This window comes from Mustelus asterias, unplaced genomic scaffold (assembly GCF_964213995.1).
Source record: "Mustelus asterias unplaced genomic scaffold, sMusAst1.hap1.1 HAP1_SCAFFOLD_326, whole genome shotgun sequence".
In the NCBI taxonomy this organism is placed as follows: domain Eukaryota; kingdom Metazoa; phylum Chordata; class Chondrichthyes; order Carcharhiniformes; family Triakidae; genus Mustelus; species Mustelus asterias.
Genome location: NW_027590288.1, coordinates 346922 through 362004, shown reverse-complemented (window position 1 = coordinate 362004; position 15083 = coordinate 346922). Strand labels below are relative to the sequence as shown.

Below are 15083 nucleotides of genomic sequence, written 5' to 3'. Positions count from 1 at the left end.
ATCTGTGAGCCTGTGCCCACTGTGGATGTACTAAACCAGAAACTATTAGAGACTTTTACTCTTGGATTCCTCAATCTCAGTGGGTGAATGTGCACCAACTGTTAAATTAAGCCATCGTGAACAGGAGATTCCAAGTTTCAGTGTCATTCTTTGCTGCTGTGGCTGACACATCCAGGCATCCTGTATTAGAGAAGAGAAAACTCAATGTACGTTTTATCCTGCACAGTTCTTTTACGATATGGAAGATGCTCATTATGCTCTTTGGATATTCTCAGCCAGTCCCATTTCTCACAGAACCCCCTCTGAGTCAGATTTATAATTGAGCACTGTATTTTTGCAATGTTGCAGAATGGACTGGCATGGTGGCACAGTGGTCAGCACTGCTGCCTCACAGCCCCAGGAACCCGAACTCAATTCCCGATTTGGGTCACTGTGCGGAGTTTGCACGTTCTCCCCGTGCCTGTGTGGGTTTCCTCCGGGTGCTCCGGTTTTCTCCCACAGTCTGAAAGACATGCTGGTTAGGGTGCATTGCCATCTAAATTCTCCCTCCATGTACCTGAACAGGCGCCGGAGTGTGGCGACTAGGGGATTTTCACAGTAATGTCATTGCAGTGTCAACGTAAGCCTACTTGTGACACTAATAAATAAACTTTAAGCATACTAAACTGGATTGAGAATACCAAAGTTAATTTTGTTATAATTCTCCCCTGGGTTATAGGAGCAACGGACATGGTTATCTGTAGGATCATTTCACTTTTTTGCCTGAATTCTAACATAGTTCTCAAATGAACAAACAGTGTGTGTTCACCCCTCTGCACCATTTGATTTCCCCTTCCTGGCAGGAAAAGACACTTTACCGAGCATTGTATGTCAGTGTAACGTGTTTAGAAGTGCAGTTGTGAGGTTGTAGATGTTAATTAAAGGGCAGCTTCTGTGTTGTGGTTTTGCAGATTACACATTGGTAAGGGCATCCAGCTGGAGTGTCGGGGTGAGGGTGATGTCTGGATGCGATGCCTCAGTGACCATGCTGTATTTGTGCAAAGCTACTACCTGGACCGAGAGGCAGGTCGGGCGCCAGGAGATGCTGTACATAAAATTTATCCTGGTGCATATATCAAGGTGAGGGTGAATAATTCATTCCTATTGAGATAAGTGTTGAATGTAGACTGTTCTCAGTATAAGCCATGTTGTTGCAAATGAGCACTCGTGCCTAAGGAAATTGAAGGGAGGGTAAGTCTCCTCAGGTTCTTGTGTACACAGCAGCTGTATCAAAGCTTCAGCTTAATTTGCTTGTGCTCTCATAAGTAAATGTCCCAAAGCAGCTTTAAATATTGAATGATCATACACTGGCTGTTTTGTCACTGAAGTCAATTGTAGCTTGTGTCAGATCAAACACATTCATGCCTTCTAGGATCCATCGTAAATAATTTATTCTAATTCTCAGCTCTCTGTAACCTTAATTTCATGCAAACCTCTGTATTCTGTCCTGCTTATTCATCAACCATATCCTTGCTGTCCCGCTTTGGCTCCTGACCTCCTAACACCTCCAATTTAAAATTCTCATCTTTTCATGTTAGATCACGTAACCTTGCTCCTCCCTAAACGCACAACCTTCACTCCCAATCCCACCATACACACCTACCACCCCCCAGAGCTTTCTCTGCCTCTGATTCAGGATAAGTACGTGGTACATGTTAATCGACTGGTGAACTGTGGTTACACCACACACACCAAAGTAACCGACAAGTGCAACCAAAGCAGATTCTGTGGATTTCTGAACAACCCATCTGGATGAGTCTCACTGAAGCTCTGCGATTCCCATAAGAGTTTCCTATCTCCACATTTGAAGATCTTGCCTTGGAATTCTCTTCAAATGTTGCTGCCACTCGTACAGCCTCAATCAGGATCGACCTCACAGGGCTTCAATCTTGTCTTCTGAGGTTCCTTCCTCCTGGATCTCTGAGTACACTCAGCTTCACCTTGCAAGCACACTTTCAGATCTTCGGCCATGCCAAGCAGAGTACTACTGCCCCAACAAGATGTCCTTTCCCTTATGGCCGACAGCAAAAAGTCACTAATCTATGGCTACTCTCTCGGATCTTCTGGACTTCTCTAATTCAAATTTGTTCCCTGCAGCTCCTTCTTTAATTGGAGCGTTTTTCTCTGCTCTTGTGGTTTATTTTAGCTCAGTGGGATTTATCTCTGATCCCTGTCTTTTCCCTGCCTTGGATTTCCTCATGGGATCTCTTTCTGTCCTCCTCCCTGGTTTTGGACTTGATTTGGGACCTTCTCCCTGTCCCCCATCCCCGTGTCCTTCACCCTTGTACATCCTGGTGACAGCGGTGGGACCACAAGATCCTGCCGCCAGCCAACAGTGTGCCGTGAGAAACACGCCAGAAATCCATCCCCCCCCCTCCTCAAATTACCATCCTGTTCAGGTCGTCTGATCTCCGGTTTTGCACCATTTCACTTTTCTTCTGCGTCTGTGTGCAAGTCCTGTTCTCAGTCTGAAGGTGCGAAAGGCACCAACTGCGCATGTGCAGCCTCTACCCGGCCACGCATGTGCAGCCTCTACCCGGCCACGCATGTGCAGCCTCTACCCGGCCACGCATGTGCAGCCTCTACCCGGCCACGCATGTGCAGCCTCTACCCGGCCACGCATGTGCAGCCTCTACCCGGCCACGCATGTGCAGCCTCTACCCGGCCACGCATGTGCAGCCTCTACCCGGCCACGCATGTGCAGCCTCTACCCGGCCACGCATGTGCAGCCTCTACCCGGCCACGCATGTGCAGCCTCTACCCGGCCACGCATGTGCAGCCTCTACCCGGCCACGCATGTGCAGCCTCTACCCGGCCACGCATGTGCAGCCTCTACCCGGCCACGCATGTGCAGCCTCTACCCGGCCACGCATGTGCAGCCTCTACCCGGCCACGCATGTGCAGCCTCTACCCGGCCACGCATGTGCAGCCTCTACCCGGCCACGCATGTGCAGCCTCTACCCGGCCACGCATGTGCAGCCTCTACCCGGCCACGCATGTGCAGCCTCTACCCGGCCACGCATGTGCAGCCTCTACCCGGCCACGCATGTGCAGCCTCTACCCGGCCACGCATGTGCAGCCTCTACCCGGCCACGCATGTGCAGCCTCTACCCGGCCACGCATGTGCAGCCTCTACCCGGCCACGCATGTGCAGCCTCTACCCGGCCACGCATGTGCAGCCTCTACCCGGCCACGCATGTGCAGCCTCTACCCGGCCACGCATGTGCAGCCTCTACCCGGCCACGCATGTGCAGCCTCTACCCGGCCACGCATGTGCAGCCTCTACCCGGCCACGCATGTGCAGCCTCTACCCGGCCACGCATGTGCAGCCTCTACCCGGCCACGCATGTGCAGCCTCTACCCGGCCACGCATGTGCAGCCTCTACCCGGCCACGCATGTGCAGCCTCTTTTGGAGAAAGAAAGGTTCACTGCAGTGAAAGCTTCTTTACAATTTCTTTACAAGAACTTAACATCATAAACATCCAGCGAATATATTATTATATACTATACTGATAATTTTTATCTTGTTTTACAACTGCATGTCACATTATGCAATTACAAATGTTTAACCAAAGCGTACATCAGTACATTAATAAGTATGATTAGTAGCATTTATATATCAGGGTTATCATAACTCAGATGTGACTTTCCTCCTGCACTCTTTAAACTCTGAATAGAACAGTAACAATTATACAGTTTTTAGCCATAACCTTGTCAAGGTCTACCAAAGGAAGTGAAGATACATTAAAGTGGCAATGACCAGATTATCTGCTCATTACCACGTTTAAACTTCAATCCAGCGAGACTTCTGTCGGTGATGTTCTCACCGACACCATCAGGGCGGCACGGTAGCACAGTGGTTAGCACTGCTGCTTCACAGCTCCAGGGACCTGGGTTTGATTCCCGGCTTGGGTCGCTGTCTGTGTGGAGTTTGCACATTCTCCCTGTGTCTGCGTGGGTTTCCTCCGGGTGCTCCGGTTTCCTCCCACAGTCCAAAGATGTGTGGGCTAGGTTGATTGGCCATTCTAAATTGCCCCTTAGTGTCCCGGGATGCATAGGTTAGAGGGGCTAGTGGGTAAATATGTAGGGATATGTGGGGGTAGGGCCTGGGTGGGATTGTGGTCGGTGCAGACTCGATGGGCCGAATGGCCTCTTTCTGCACTGTAGGGTTTCTATGATTCTATGATCTGCCAATTGGCTGCTGCATTTCCTACATTTCACCACTGATGACACTCCAAAAGGACTTTGTTGGCTGCAAAGTGCTTTGGAGCATCCTGAAGTTGTGAAAGGCACTAACTCGTGTTGTGAAGTTGCACATGTAAGGTTAAAAATGTAACTCGTGAAGAGAAATACTAAAACCAAAAGAAGAAATCATAGCATTGTCTCTCTGAAAAAACAGATGTCTTTGTGCGTGGATTTTAACTTTCAGACAGCAGGCTGCAGAAGCGATTTCTGTAACGTTGTATAAAAGCCTAACAGTCAGTGTCCCAACCTCACAACGCAGGCTTTTGAATTGGACCAGTGATTTTAAAGCAAGCACGCAGAGGCACAGAACCAATGGGATTCAAATGTGAGAGTTGTTGACAGCCTCGAACCACTCAGATTGCAGGAATACTGTGAGGTAATTCCAGGTATATAAACCCAGACAAAAGGGGTAACTGTCAGCGTATACTTGTCACCTCTTGAGTCGGAAGGAGGGTAGGTGAGGCTGTCATGTAAATCCTGCAGTTTCATGTATATGTCTTCATAAAATGACCATCTAAATGGAGAGAGAGACCAACTCAAAGCATTTCAGACGAAATCATCACCAAACAAGGTTCATACCTCCAAAAGACGCTCGTTTGTATATTAGTTGAGAGTGTGTGAATTCTGTAATGATTTATTTCATTATTCCTGAAGGAGTCTTGTAATATTTGAACAGTGTTCTATTGGGATTTTATTCAGTTTGTTAATTGTTTTAATAAGGTTGTCACTAGTTTAAAAATGAAGACCTGTCAATTGTTCATGATAGAGAGTGTCAGATCCTGACCAAAATTTACCAAAACCAATAACTTCCCACTACCTCACACACATTCTTATAAGATTACGAGGCGAGGCATATTCCTTTGAGTGGTTCCAAAAATTGGGCAGAGGGAAAAATCAGCTCCGCGTTGTAACGGCAGAGTTAGAGTTCTACAGTGCAGAAAAGGCCCATGTCTGCACTGTCAACTACCACTAAGGGAACGCTAATCCCATTTTCCAGCACTTCTCCTTGAATATTCAGATATTTCAAGTGCTCATCCAAATACTTTTTTAACGGTTGTAAGGTTTCCAGCCTCCAGTACCTTCCCAGGCAGCGCATTCCAGATTCCCGCCACCCTCTGAGTGAAAAACATTTTTCTCAAATCCCCTCTGAATCTCCTGCCCCTCACCCTAAAACTCTGCCTCCTTGTGACTGACCCCTGAACTAAGGAGAATAACTTTTAAAGTTTATTTATTAGTCACTAAGGCTTACATTAACACTGCAATGAAGTTACTGTGAAATTCCCCTAGTCACCACACTCTGGCGCCTGTTCGGATCAATGCACCCTAACCAGCATATCTTTCAGACTGTGGGAGAAAACCAGAGCACCCGGAGGAAACCCACGCAGACACGGGGAAAACGTGCAAACTCCACACACACTGACCCAAGCCAGGAATTGAACCCGGGTCCCTGGCGCTGTGAGGCAGCAGCGCTAACCACTATGTCACCTGCGTCCTTTCACCCTGTACATCCCCCTCGTAATCTTATGCACCTCAATCGCACCCCCTCTCAGTCTTCTCTGCTCCAGAGAAAACAATCCAAGCCTATCCAGTCTCTCCTTGGAGCTCAAATGCTCCATTCTAGGCAACATCCTGGTTGGTGAATCTCCTCTGTACTCCCTCTTGTGCAATCACATCCTTCCTATTGCGAGGTGACCAGAACGGCACGCACTACTCCAGCTGTGGCCTCACCAACATTCTGTACAGCTCCAACATAACCTCCCCGCTCTTGTACTCTGTGCCACGATTGATAAAAGCAAGTGTCCCATATGCCTTCTCAGCTACCCTAGTCACCTGCTCTGCTGCCTTCAGGGATCTGTGAATAAATACACCAAGATCTGTCTGTACCTGAGCTTCCTAGTGGCCTGCCATTCATTAAATATTCCCTTGTCTTCTTCTAACAAAATGCATCATTTTGCACTTATCAGGGTTAAATACCATCTGTCACTGCTCTGCCCGTCTGACCAGCCCACCTGTGTCTCCCTGTAACCTACGACAGATGTCTGTCTTTCATTTCAAGATGAAGAGTGGTACATTTATCGTTTTTACTTTCCACTGCCCTTTTTTCTATGCAGGTGTTCGATTTGCGTCAGTGTCACCGACAGATGCAGCAACAGGCAGCCACGGCGCAAGCCGCAGCGGCAGCACAGGCTGCAGCTGTGGCAGGAAACATTCCGGGGCCTGGCTCTGTGGGAGGTATAGCCCCTGCTGTTAGTAAGTACAAGCCGATTTCAAATACATATTGTCTGTCTCTGCAGAGTAATCAAAATGATCCCAAAAATTCTTCATCTGAGAATTTAAACCAAGGCACCATCTGCCCTCTCTGCTGGATGTGAAAGATCCCCCATAGCAATCTTCAAAGAAATGCAAGGGTGCCAGTATCCTGGTCTATGTTCATCTTCGAATCAATGTTACCAAAAAAAATTAATTGGTTGTGAAACACTTTGGGGCAACCCAAAGGGTGAGGGGTTCGACATGAATGCAAGTTTGTCCGTTCTTTGCATCAATGTTGGATAGGATCCACACTTTCAGAGCTTGTATTTTTGTGTCAGACTCCCTGCGGAAAGCAAAATTCTTGTGACTACAGAATTGGAAGCTTCTGGATACTGATGTGAGCCAGGGCAAACGCATCTGCAGTAAGTGTCCATGGCTTGTGAAGCTTCAGCTCAGAGTCATTGAGTAGGAGGCGATGCATCAGGTAGGGGGACCATTACCTGGATACTTTATTCCAGGAGGCATTCACACCCTTGAGGATAGGGCCCTCTGATTCAGTCAGTGATCAGGGATGAGGGGGTGTGACTCTGAGTGAGGCAGACATAGAGACCCAGAAGATAGACGTGCAATCGTCCTACAGCTCGGAGGTTCCTGTAGCCTGTATGGGTGAAAGTGAGAGCTGCAAGGTGAGTGAGCAAAGTGACCATGGTATTGTGGGACAGGAAGAAATTCAAGCGGGCAGAGTTAATAAGGATGTCATGGTAGTAGGGGACAGTATAGTCAGGGGGGGGTTGACACTCTGCAGCTGAGAGCATGAACCAAAACAGCTGTGTTGTCTTCCTGGTGCCAAGGTTCAGGACAACTGCTCTGAGTGGAGTAAAAACTTTCAGTGCAAGGGGACGATCCAGTTGTCGTGGTCCACATTGGTTTGGATGATAGTACTAGGAAAGAGGGTCTTGCTCAAGGGTTATGAACACCTGGGAGCCAAAATAAAAATCAGAACCTTAACCATGAGTAAATTGGTGTCGGGTAAATAAGATTAAAGCAATGAATGCATAGCTGAGGATTGGTGTGGGAGAAATGGAGCTCTGGTCACCACACTACCAGAAGGACGTGGAGGCTTTGGAGAGAGTACAGAGAAGGTTTACCAGGATGTTGCCTGGTGTAGAGGGTCTTAGATATGAGGAGAGATTGGGTAAACTGGGGTTGTTCTCCCTGGAAAGACGGAGGATGAGGGGCGACCTAATAGAGGTGTATAAAATTATGAAGGGCATAGATAGGGTGAACAGTGGGAAGCTTTTTCCCAGGTCGGAGGTGACGAACACAAGGGGTCACGGGTTCAAGGTGAGGGGGGCAAGGTTCAACACAGATGTCAGGGGGACGTATTTTACACAGAGGGTGGTGGGGGCCTGGAATGCACTGCCAAGCAAGGTGGTGGAGGCGGACACACTGGGAACGTTTAAGACTTATCTAGATAGCCGCATGAACAGACTGGGAATAGAGGGATACAAAAGAATGGTCCAGTGGGCACATGAGCGGCGCAGGCTTGGAGGGCCGAAGGGCCTGTTCCTGTGCTGTATTGTTCTTTGTTCTTGTTCTTTGTATTGCTGGGATAATCTTCACCTGAATTGTGCTGGGATCAGTATTCTGGCGAGTTGTGTAACCAGGATGGGGGAGAGGGTTTTAAACGAAATGGAAGGAAGGTATCGAGCGTGAGGAGATGTATTAAATCAAAGGGAAACAATGAGATAACGGAGCAGGTTGGCAATTTGGGTAATGATAACCAGAGTGTGGCAGGAAGGGACAGAGAGGTGAGGTGAGGCCAGAGATTGCAAAAGTGGTAAGAAGGCAGTCCAAAGATGTGCGGGTTAGGTTGATTGGCCACGGTAAAAAATTGCCCCTTAGTGTCCTGGGATGCGTAGATTAGAGGGATTAGCGGGTAAAATATGTAGGGATATGGGGGTAGGGCCTGGGTGGGATTGTGGTCGGTGCAGACTCGATGGGCCGAATGGCCTCTTTCTGTACTGTAGGGTTTCTATGATTCTATTTCTATGAAAAACTGAATACTTACAGCATTCATAACAAAATGGATGGAATTGTTAGGGCAGAAGATATAAATAAATATGTATGATCTGATAGCCAATACGGAGACACGGTTGCAACGTGACCAAGACTGAGAGCTGAATATTGAAGGATATTTAACATTTCATATAAATAGGAAACTAGGAAAAGGTGGTGGGACAGATCTGTTAATTGCTAATGTCATTAATACATAGCGAGAGATGACCTTGGCTCAAAGAGCAAGAATTAATTTGTGTTAAGTAATAATGCGGTAACATCAGCCACAAAAGGTAGTTGGACGCATTAATAAGTTCAAATTGCTTTATGTACAAAGAAACATTGAAATATAATACAGCAAGAACTCTGGAGCAGGAGTAGCCTCTTGTACACAGGTCCCTCTTGGAAGAAGAAACCTGCGCTACCGATAAAAGCATTCTGCACACGCGCAGAAGCATCAGAGACAACAACAAAATAAGATGATGCTGCTTCTCTCTCTCTCTCTCTCTCTTCCCCCCCCTCCCCCTTAATCTCAATCCCCCTTAAGGACTGGAAATTAATCCCCTTAAGGAAATACAATGAATCTGATGTCTTAAGTATACATCAGTCTTTCAGGAACTTTGTGACTATGCTGTGATCGGCACAGTACACTGGTGACTCTGCCAATTCTGTTGAACTTGTGGGCACAAATCTTCCTCCACTTTGCCTTTCGTAGCGTAGGGCACTGTTCTGGCCTTGAAAAAGCGAGGAGTTGCTTGAGGATATATGAACAGCTGTGGCACCATGCAATGTACCCAGTTCATCCTTGAACACCTCAGGGTACTTCTGGATACACCCTCCCTCACCTGTATGCTTAATCTCACCCCAGTTCAACCAGTCACGCCCCTCCCCTTTCACCTCCAAGAAGTGCGCTTGTAACTTCTTGGCTGTTGTACACAGTGTCCACCTCTTAACGCCCCCAAGCAACGGTATGATCTCTCTGGTGTACGTCCGAAGTTTGACCTTTGCCTGAGTGTGGGCTGATGCTTGCTTAGAGCCCCATGTCTTCCTGAGGGTCTCCTCACTGATTACTGATGTAGATCTTCCTGGCCCACCTCCATCTCGATTTCTTTACCGTCAATATCCACTGTAACATTAATAGGCTCTGCACACCCCTCACTCATATCAAACATGTCGTAAGAGTGCTCCTCTGCCTGGTCTAAGCTTTCCAGGTATTTCATGGCTGACTGAGGCTTTTTCGAATTTAAATCTCTCTGCTCAGCCTTCGACTTGTTCTTAGCACCTTGACATTTCCTAACTAAATGATCCTTGTGGTAACATCTTTCATAGAATCCCTACAGTACAGAAGGAGGTCATTCGGCCCATCAAGTCTGTACCGACCACAATCCCACCCACACCCTATTCTGATAACCCTCATCTGCCCTGCAAATCCCCCTGACGCTAGGGTCAATTTCAGCATGGCCAATCCACCTTACCCGCACATCTTTGGACTGTGGGAGGAAACCGGAACCCACGCAGACACAGGGAGAATGTGCAAACCCGAATATCAGAGGCCGAATGCCCGTGACCGCTGAAGTGCTCCCCAACAGGAAGAGAACAGTCTTGCCTGGTGATTGTACATTGGGGAAACCATGTAGACGCTGCCAAAACGGATGAATGAACACTGCTCGACAATCACCAGGCAAGACCTTCCTGTTGGGGAGCACGTCAGCAGTCAGGGGCATTCGGCCTCTGATATTCGGGTAAGCGTTCTCCAAGGCGGCCTTCACGACACACGACGGTGCAGAAGCTGATAGCCAAGTTCCGCACACGTGAGGATGGCCTCAACCGGGATATTGGGTTCATGTCACACTATCTGTGATCCCCACAGCTTGCCTGGACTTGCAGAATTTCACTGGCTGTCCTGTCTGGAGACAATACACATCTCTTTAACCTGTCTTGATGCTCTCTCCACTCACATTGTTTGTACCTTTAAGACTTGATTAGCTGTAAAGACTCGCATTCCAACCATTATTCTGTAAATTGAGTTTGTGTCTTTATATCATAGAATCATAGAAACCCTACAGTACAGAAAGAGGCCATTCGGCCCATCGAGTCTGCACCGACCACAATCCCACCCAGGAGCTACGCATCCCAGGACACTAAGGGGCAATTTTAGCATGGCCAATCAACCTAACCCACACATCTTTGGACTGTGGGAGGAAACCGGAGCACCCGGAGGAAACCCACGCAGACACGAGGAGAATGTGCAAACTCCACACAGACAGTGACCCAAGCCGGGAATCGAACCCAGGTCCCTGGAGCTGTGAAGCAGCAGTGCTAATCACTGTGCTACCGTGCCGCCCATTGTGCTACCGTGCCGCCCTGTTTGTGAACAGAATTCCCACTCACCTGAAGAAGGAGCTTAAGGCTCCGAAAGCTTGTGGCTTTTGCAACCAAGTAAACCTGTTGGACTTTAACCTGGTGTTGTTAAACTTCTTCCTATGGCCAAGCCAGTTCTGAATCCATCTAGGTAGTTCACCCATGATCCCGTGTGCTGCCTACACATCTGTTCTTCAGCTTCCTGTGGGTTGTTGGGAGACCTGTAGTACATTCCCATCATAGTGACTGCTCCCTTCCTGTTTTTGAGCTCTACCCACAGTGTCTTGTTACATGATTCCTCCAAGGTGTCCTCCCTCTGTACAGCTGTAATACGTTCCCCAACCAGTATTGCAACTCCCCACCTCTTTTACCTTCCCCTCTGTCTCGCCTAAACCACCTATATCCCAGAACTCACTGTGTACTCATTACTTTGTCTATCAATCACAAGATTCCATATGTTAGGTCCCATCACCTTCCGAGATTTATGCACACAAGCCCCCATATCCCTCTATACTTGGATACTCTTTAGAATTGTCATTAATAGGGCGGCACGGTAGCACAGTGGTTAGCACTGCTGCTTCACAGCTCCAGGGTCCTGGGTTCGATTCCCGGCTTGGGTCACTGTCTGTGTGGAGTTTGCACATTCTCCTCGTGTCTGCGTGGGTTTCCTCCGGGTGCTCCGGTTTCCTCCCACAGTCCAAAGATGTGCGGGTTAGGTTGATTGGCCAGGTTAAAAATTGCCCCTTAGAGTCCTGGGATGCATAGGTTAGAGGGATTAGCGGGTAAATATGTGGGGGTAGGGCCTGGGTGGGATTGTGGTCGGTGCAGACTCGATGGGCCGAATGGCCTCCTTCTGCACTATAGGGTTTCTATGATTTCTAATTCTGTTTTGCCTCACCGTACCCTTTTTTTGCCACAATGCTTTGATTATCACACTTTTTGTATTAAATTCTGTCTGCCACTTGTCAGCCCATTCTGCTGGTCTGTTTATGTCTTCTTGCAGTAGATTGGGTATCCTCCTCCACTAGGTTTGTTGTCATCCTCAATTTTCATATGGCATTGGCTGAATGAGAGGACTTGAGACCCCAAAAATTCCTGAGTACAGGTCATCTATAGAGTCATAGAGGTTTACATCATGGAAACAGGCCCTTCAGCCCAACTTGTCCATGCCACCCTTTTTTTTTAAGCCCCTAAGCTAGTCCCAATTGCCTGCATTTGGCCCATATCCCTCTATACCCATCTTACCCATGTAACTATCTAAATGCTTTTTAAAAGACAAAATTGTACCCGCCTCTACTACTGCCTCTGGCAGCTTGTTCCAGACACTCGCCACCCTCTGTGAAAAAATTGCCCCTTGGACACTTTTGTATCTCTCACCTTAAACCGATGCCCTCTAGTTTTAGACTCCCCTACCTTTGGGAAAAGATATTGACTATCTAGCTGATCTGTGCCCCTCATTATTTTATAGACCTCTATAAGATCACCCCACAGCCTTCTACGCTCCAGAGAAAAAAGTCCCAGTTTACCCAGCCTCTCCTTATAACTCAATCCATCAAGTCCCGGTAGCATCCTAGTAAACCTTTTCTGCACTCTTTCTAGTTTAATAATATCCTTTCTATAATAGGGTGACCAGAATTGCACACAGTATTCCATGTGTGGCCTTACCAATGTCTTGTACAACTTCAACAAGACGTCCCAACTCCTTAATCTATGTCCTTAAGGTAAGCACCAAGCATCTGCTTAATGCTTTCTTTGATGTATTCAGCTGAGTTTGAGACTATTTCATTAGGCAAAGTTCAGGTATGGGATGTGAATGAAATCGCCGAGTACTGAAGTCTTTGGACATTCCTCTACTGTTTCTAAAATGGCAGTGTGTCCTTTAAAGAACCATGTGTAATAAATTGCCAGTTGCATTGTCCATTTGCTACTGTGGGTTTGGACAACCATGTTACATAGATCCGCTTATTCCAGCCAAGATTTTAACAAGCCTTTTGCTAAGGCTGTGTATGTCCTGCTCCAATGCCCGCTTCAGTGGGGAGTGTGCAGCGGCCTGGTTTTGGTGCTTACCTTCATTGATAGTGTCACTGGCAGCTTGGTTCGACACAATGCGCTGTTCAGTTTGTGATTCATCATCTTGCCAGTTTCAGCGCTCTCCAGAGAAAGTAATCAAGTTATCTCACAGATAAGGCCAGGCAGGCTGCCTGGAGCCACACTGCATACCTCGCATTACTTCCTGCCCCTCTGCTCAAGAATTGCAAAATAGCAAACTCAAAACTTGAATACAACTTGACTATTGTAAATAAATGTGCCTTTTACAACGGGAAGTATACATTTCAATTCTTCAGTTCTAATCGGTTTGAAGTTGTGTTCTCGGAGATAGGGATGGATATTAAGATCTCACTTTAATTTCTAAGCTTCTGAGGTGAATGCGATTACAATGACTCGGTTCAGCTAAATCTACGGCATTTCAATCTTCCACTCACTCCACCCTGTTGTCTCATTCTGCAAATGAAATATTAATGGGAGTTTCTTTGCCTCAATTTGGTATGTATTTACAAGGAGTTCTCTGAATGCGAATCAATTATTCTGATTCATTTCTCTAATTGAGCACCTTTTGAAGGTTGTATCAGGGCTCGCATAGCGAGGACGTCTCCTCCTGCACGTTACACCGTCCTGTTGTACATAGTGCTTGGTGTTGATGGTCTTTTCTCTGCCATTGTTGCTGACATCCTGCATTGCTGTTGTTTCAGGTCTTTCTGCAGCAGCGGGGATTGGTGTTGATGACCTGAGGCGACTCTGCATCCTCCGGCTCAGCTTTGTAAAGGGTTGGGGACCAGATTATCCACGGCAGAGCATCAAACACACACCCTGCTGGATCGAGGTCCACCTGCACCGGGCACTGCAGCTCCTGGATGAGGTTCTGCATACCATGCCCATCACTGACCCAGGATCTGTTAACTGATACTGGTTGCCTTCCTATCTTTGTTCTCTTCTTCCACTTAATTATTATCAGACTTGTAAACTGATCACTTGAATCTGGGGACCTCTACAGACACTTCAGACAAATGCAACATAACTTTATTTTTATATAAGTTTTATCTTATTGCTTATTGACCATTGCATAAAAACATGGTCATGAAAAATAACACTACGACCACATTGGAGATGCCTTTGGAACTTGCTCCCTTTACCTCTATATAATCTATTTATTTAGTATCCTAATTAGGATTTACAGCAAATAGCTCAGCAACAGATCATCTGGTTCTAGTTCAATTGCCAATGCAGAATTTGATCATGACTTTGCATTTCCCGTGTAACCTGTTTATCAGGACAAGAATCTTCAAACTGTTTTTGGACTTCTACCTGGGCAGTAGATACTCTGGGTGTCTTTTTTTTGGGGGGGGGGGATTTAAGCCCTGTTGTTCTTTTACTGCCAGCTATCATCATATTGTGCCACAACTTAGCCTAAACTTGGGGTGAAAGTTCTGAGATCTGTTTTAACTATCCAATCTAATAATATTGTGCAACATCTTTTGCTGCATATTTCTTCTGAACAAAGTTTCTACCTGGCCAGGTAAAAGTGTTACATGGTGAAGTGAACCTACTCGCAGAGCAGATTGTGGATGGAAAGCAGCCTATTGTAGCTGAGGCACCGGAAGGCATCTAGCTCTCTCTCCTTCAATCTCGTTATGCAGACTTCCAGATTCAAGGATAAACTTGAAAACCTGTTTGGCCAGGCTGTGTCCATTAGCTCTTCAGTAAAGCTCCAACGATGGCATGCACTCTGATATCCCAAAGCCTGAAGGGTTCACTGCAAAGAATCTACGTTCTTGTAAAAGAGAAATGTTTACCTCTCGGCTGCAGTGATTTTTCGTTCAGATTCCATTAGATTGCTGCTGAATGTAAGCTAAAATAGTATAGATTCCGCAAGACCTAGCAGTCTTTCTTCTTCCTACCTCTTTCCCTTCTCCGCCTATAGCTTGAGACTTCCAATAACATAACATCATGTGAGGATTTAATTGTAATCCATATCACCTTTCATCAGATGACAAGGAGTCCAAACAAAGTGCAGACATCTACCTGATGACTGACTCTAACACTGAGTTATCATGCTAGTGTGACATTGTAA

General features: G+C 46.9%; 1 protein-coding gene across 1 annotated transcript in view; it reads left to right on the top strand.

Moving 5' to 3' along the window:
- smad10a (SMAD family member 10a) overlaps positions 1 to 14882 on the top strand; it is a 96176-nt gene extending 81294 nt beyond the window's left edge. The window contains exons 11-13 of the mRNA XM_078204411.1: positions 951 to 1119; positions 6397 to 6535; positions 13705 to 14882. Coding sequence (XP_078060537.1) covers positions 951 to 1119; positions 6397 to 6535; positions 13705 to 13916 — 520 coding nt within the window. The 3' untranslated portion in view covers positions 13917 to 14882. The remainder of the gene's footprint in view (positions 1 to 950; positions 1120 to 6396; positions 6536 to 13704) is intronic.
- Positions 14883 to 15083: the final 201 nt, after the last annotated feature.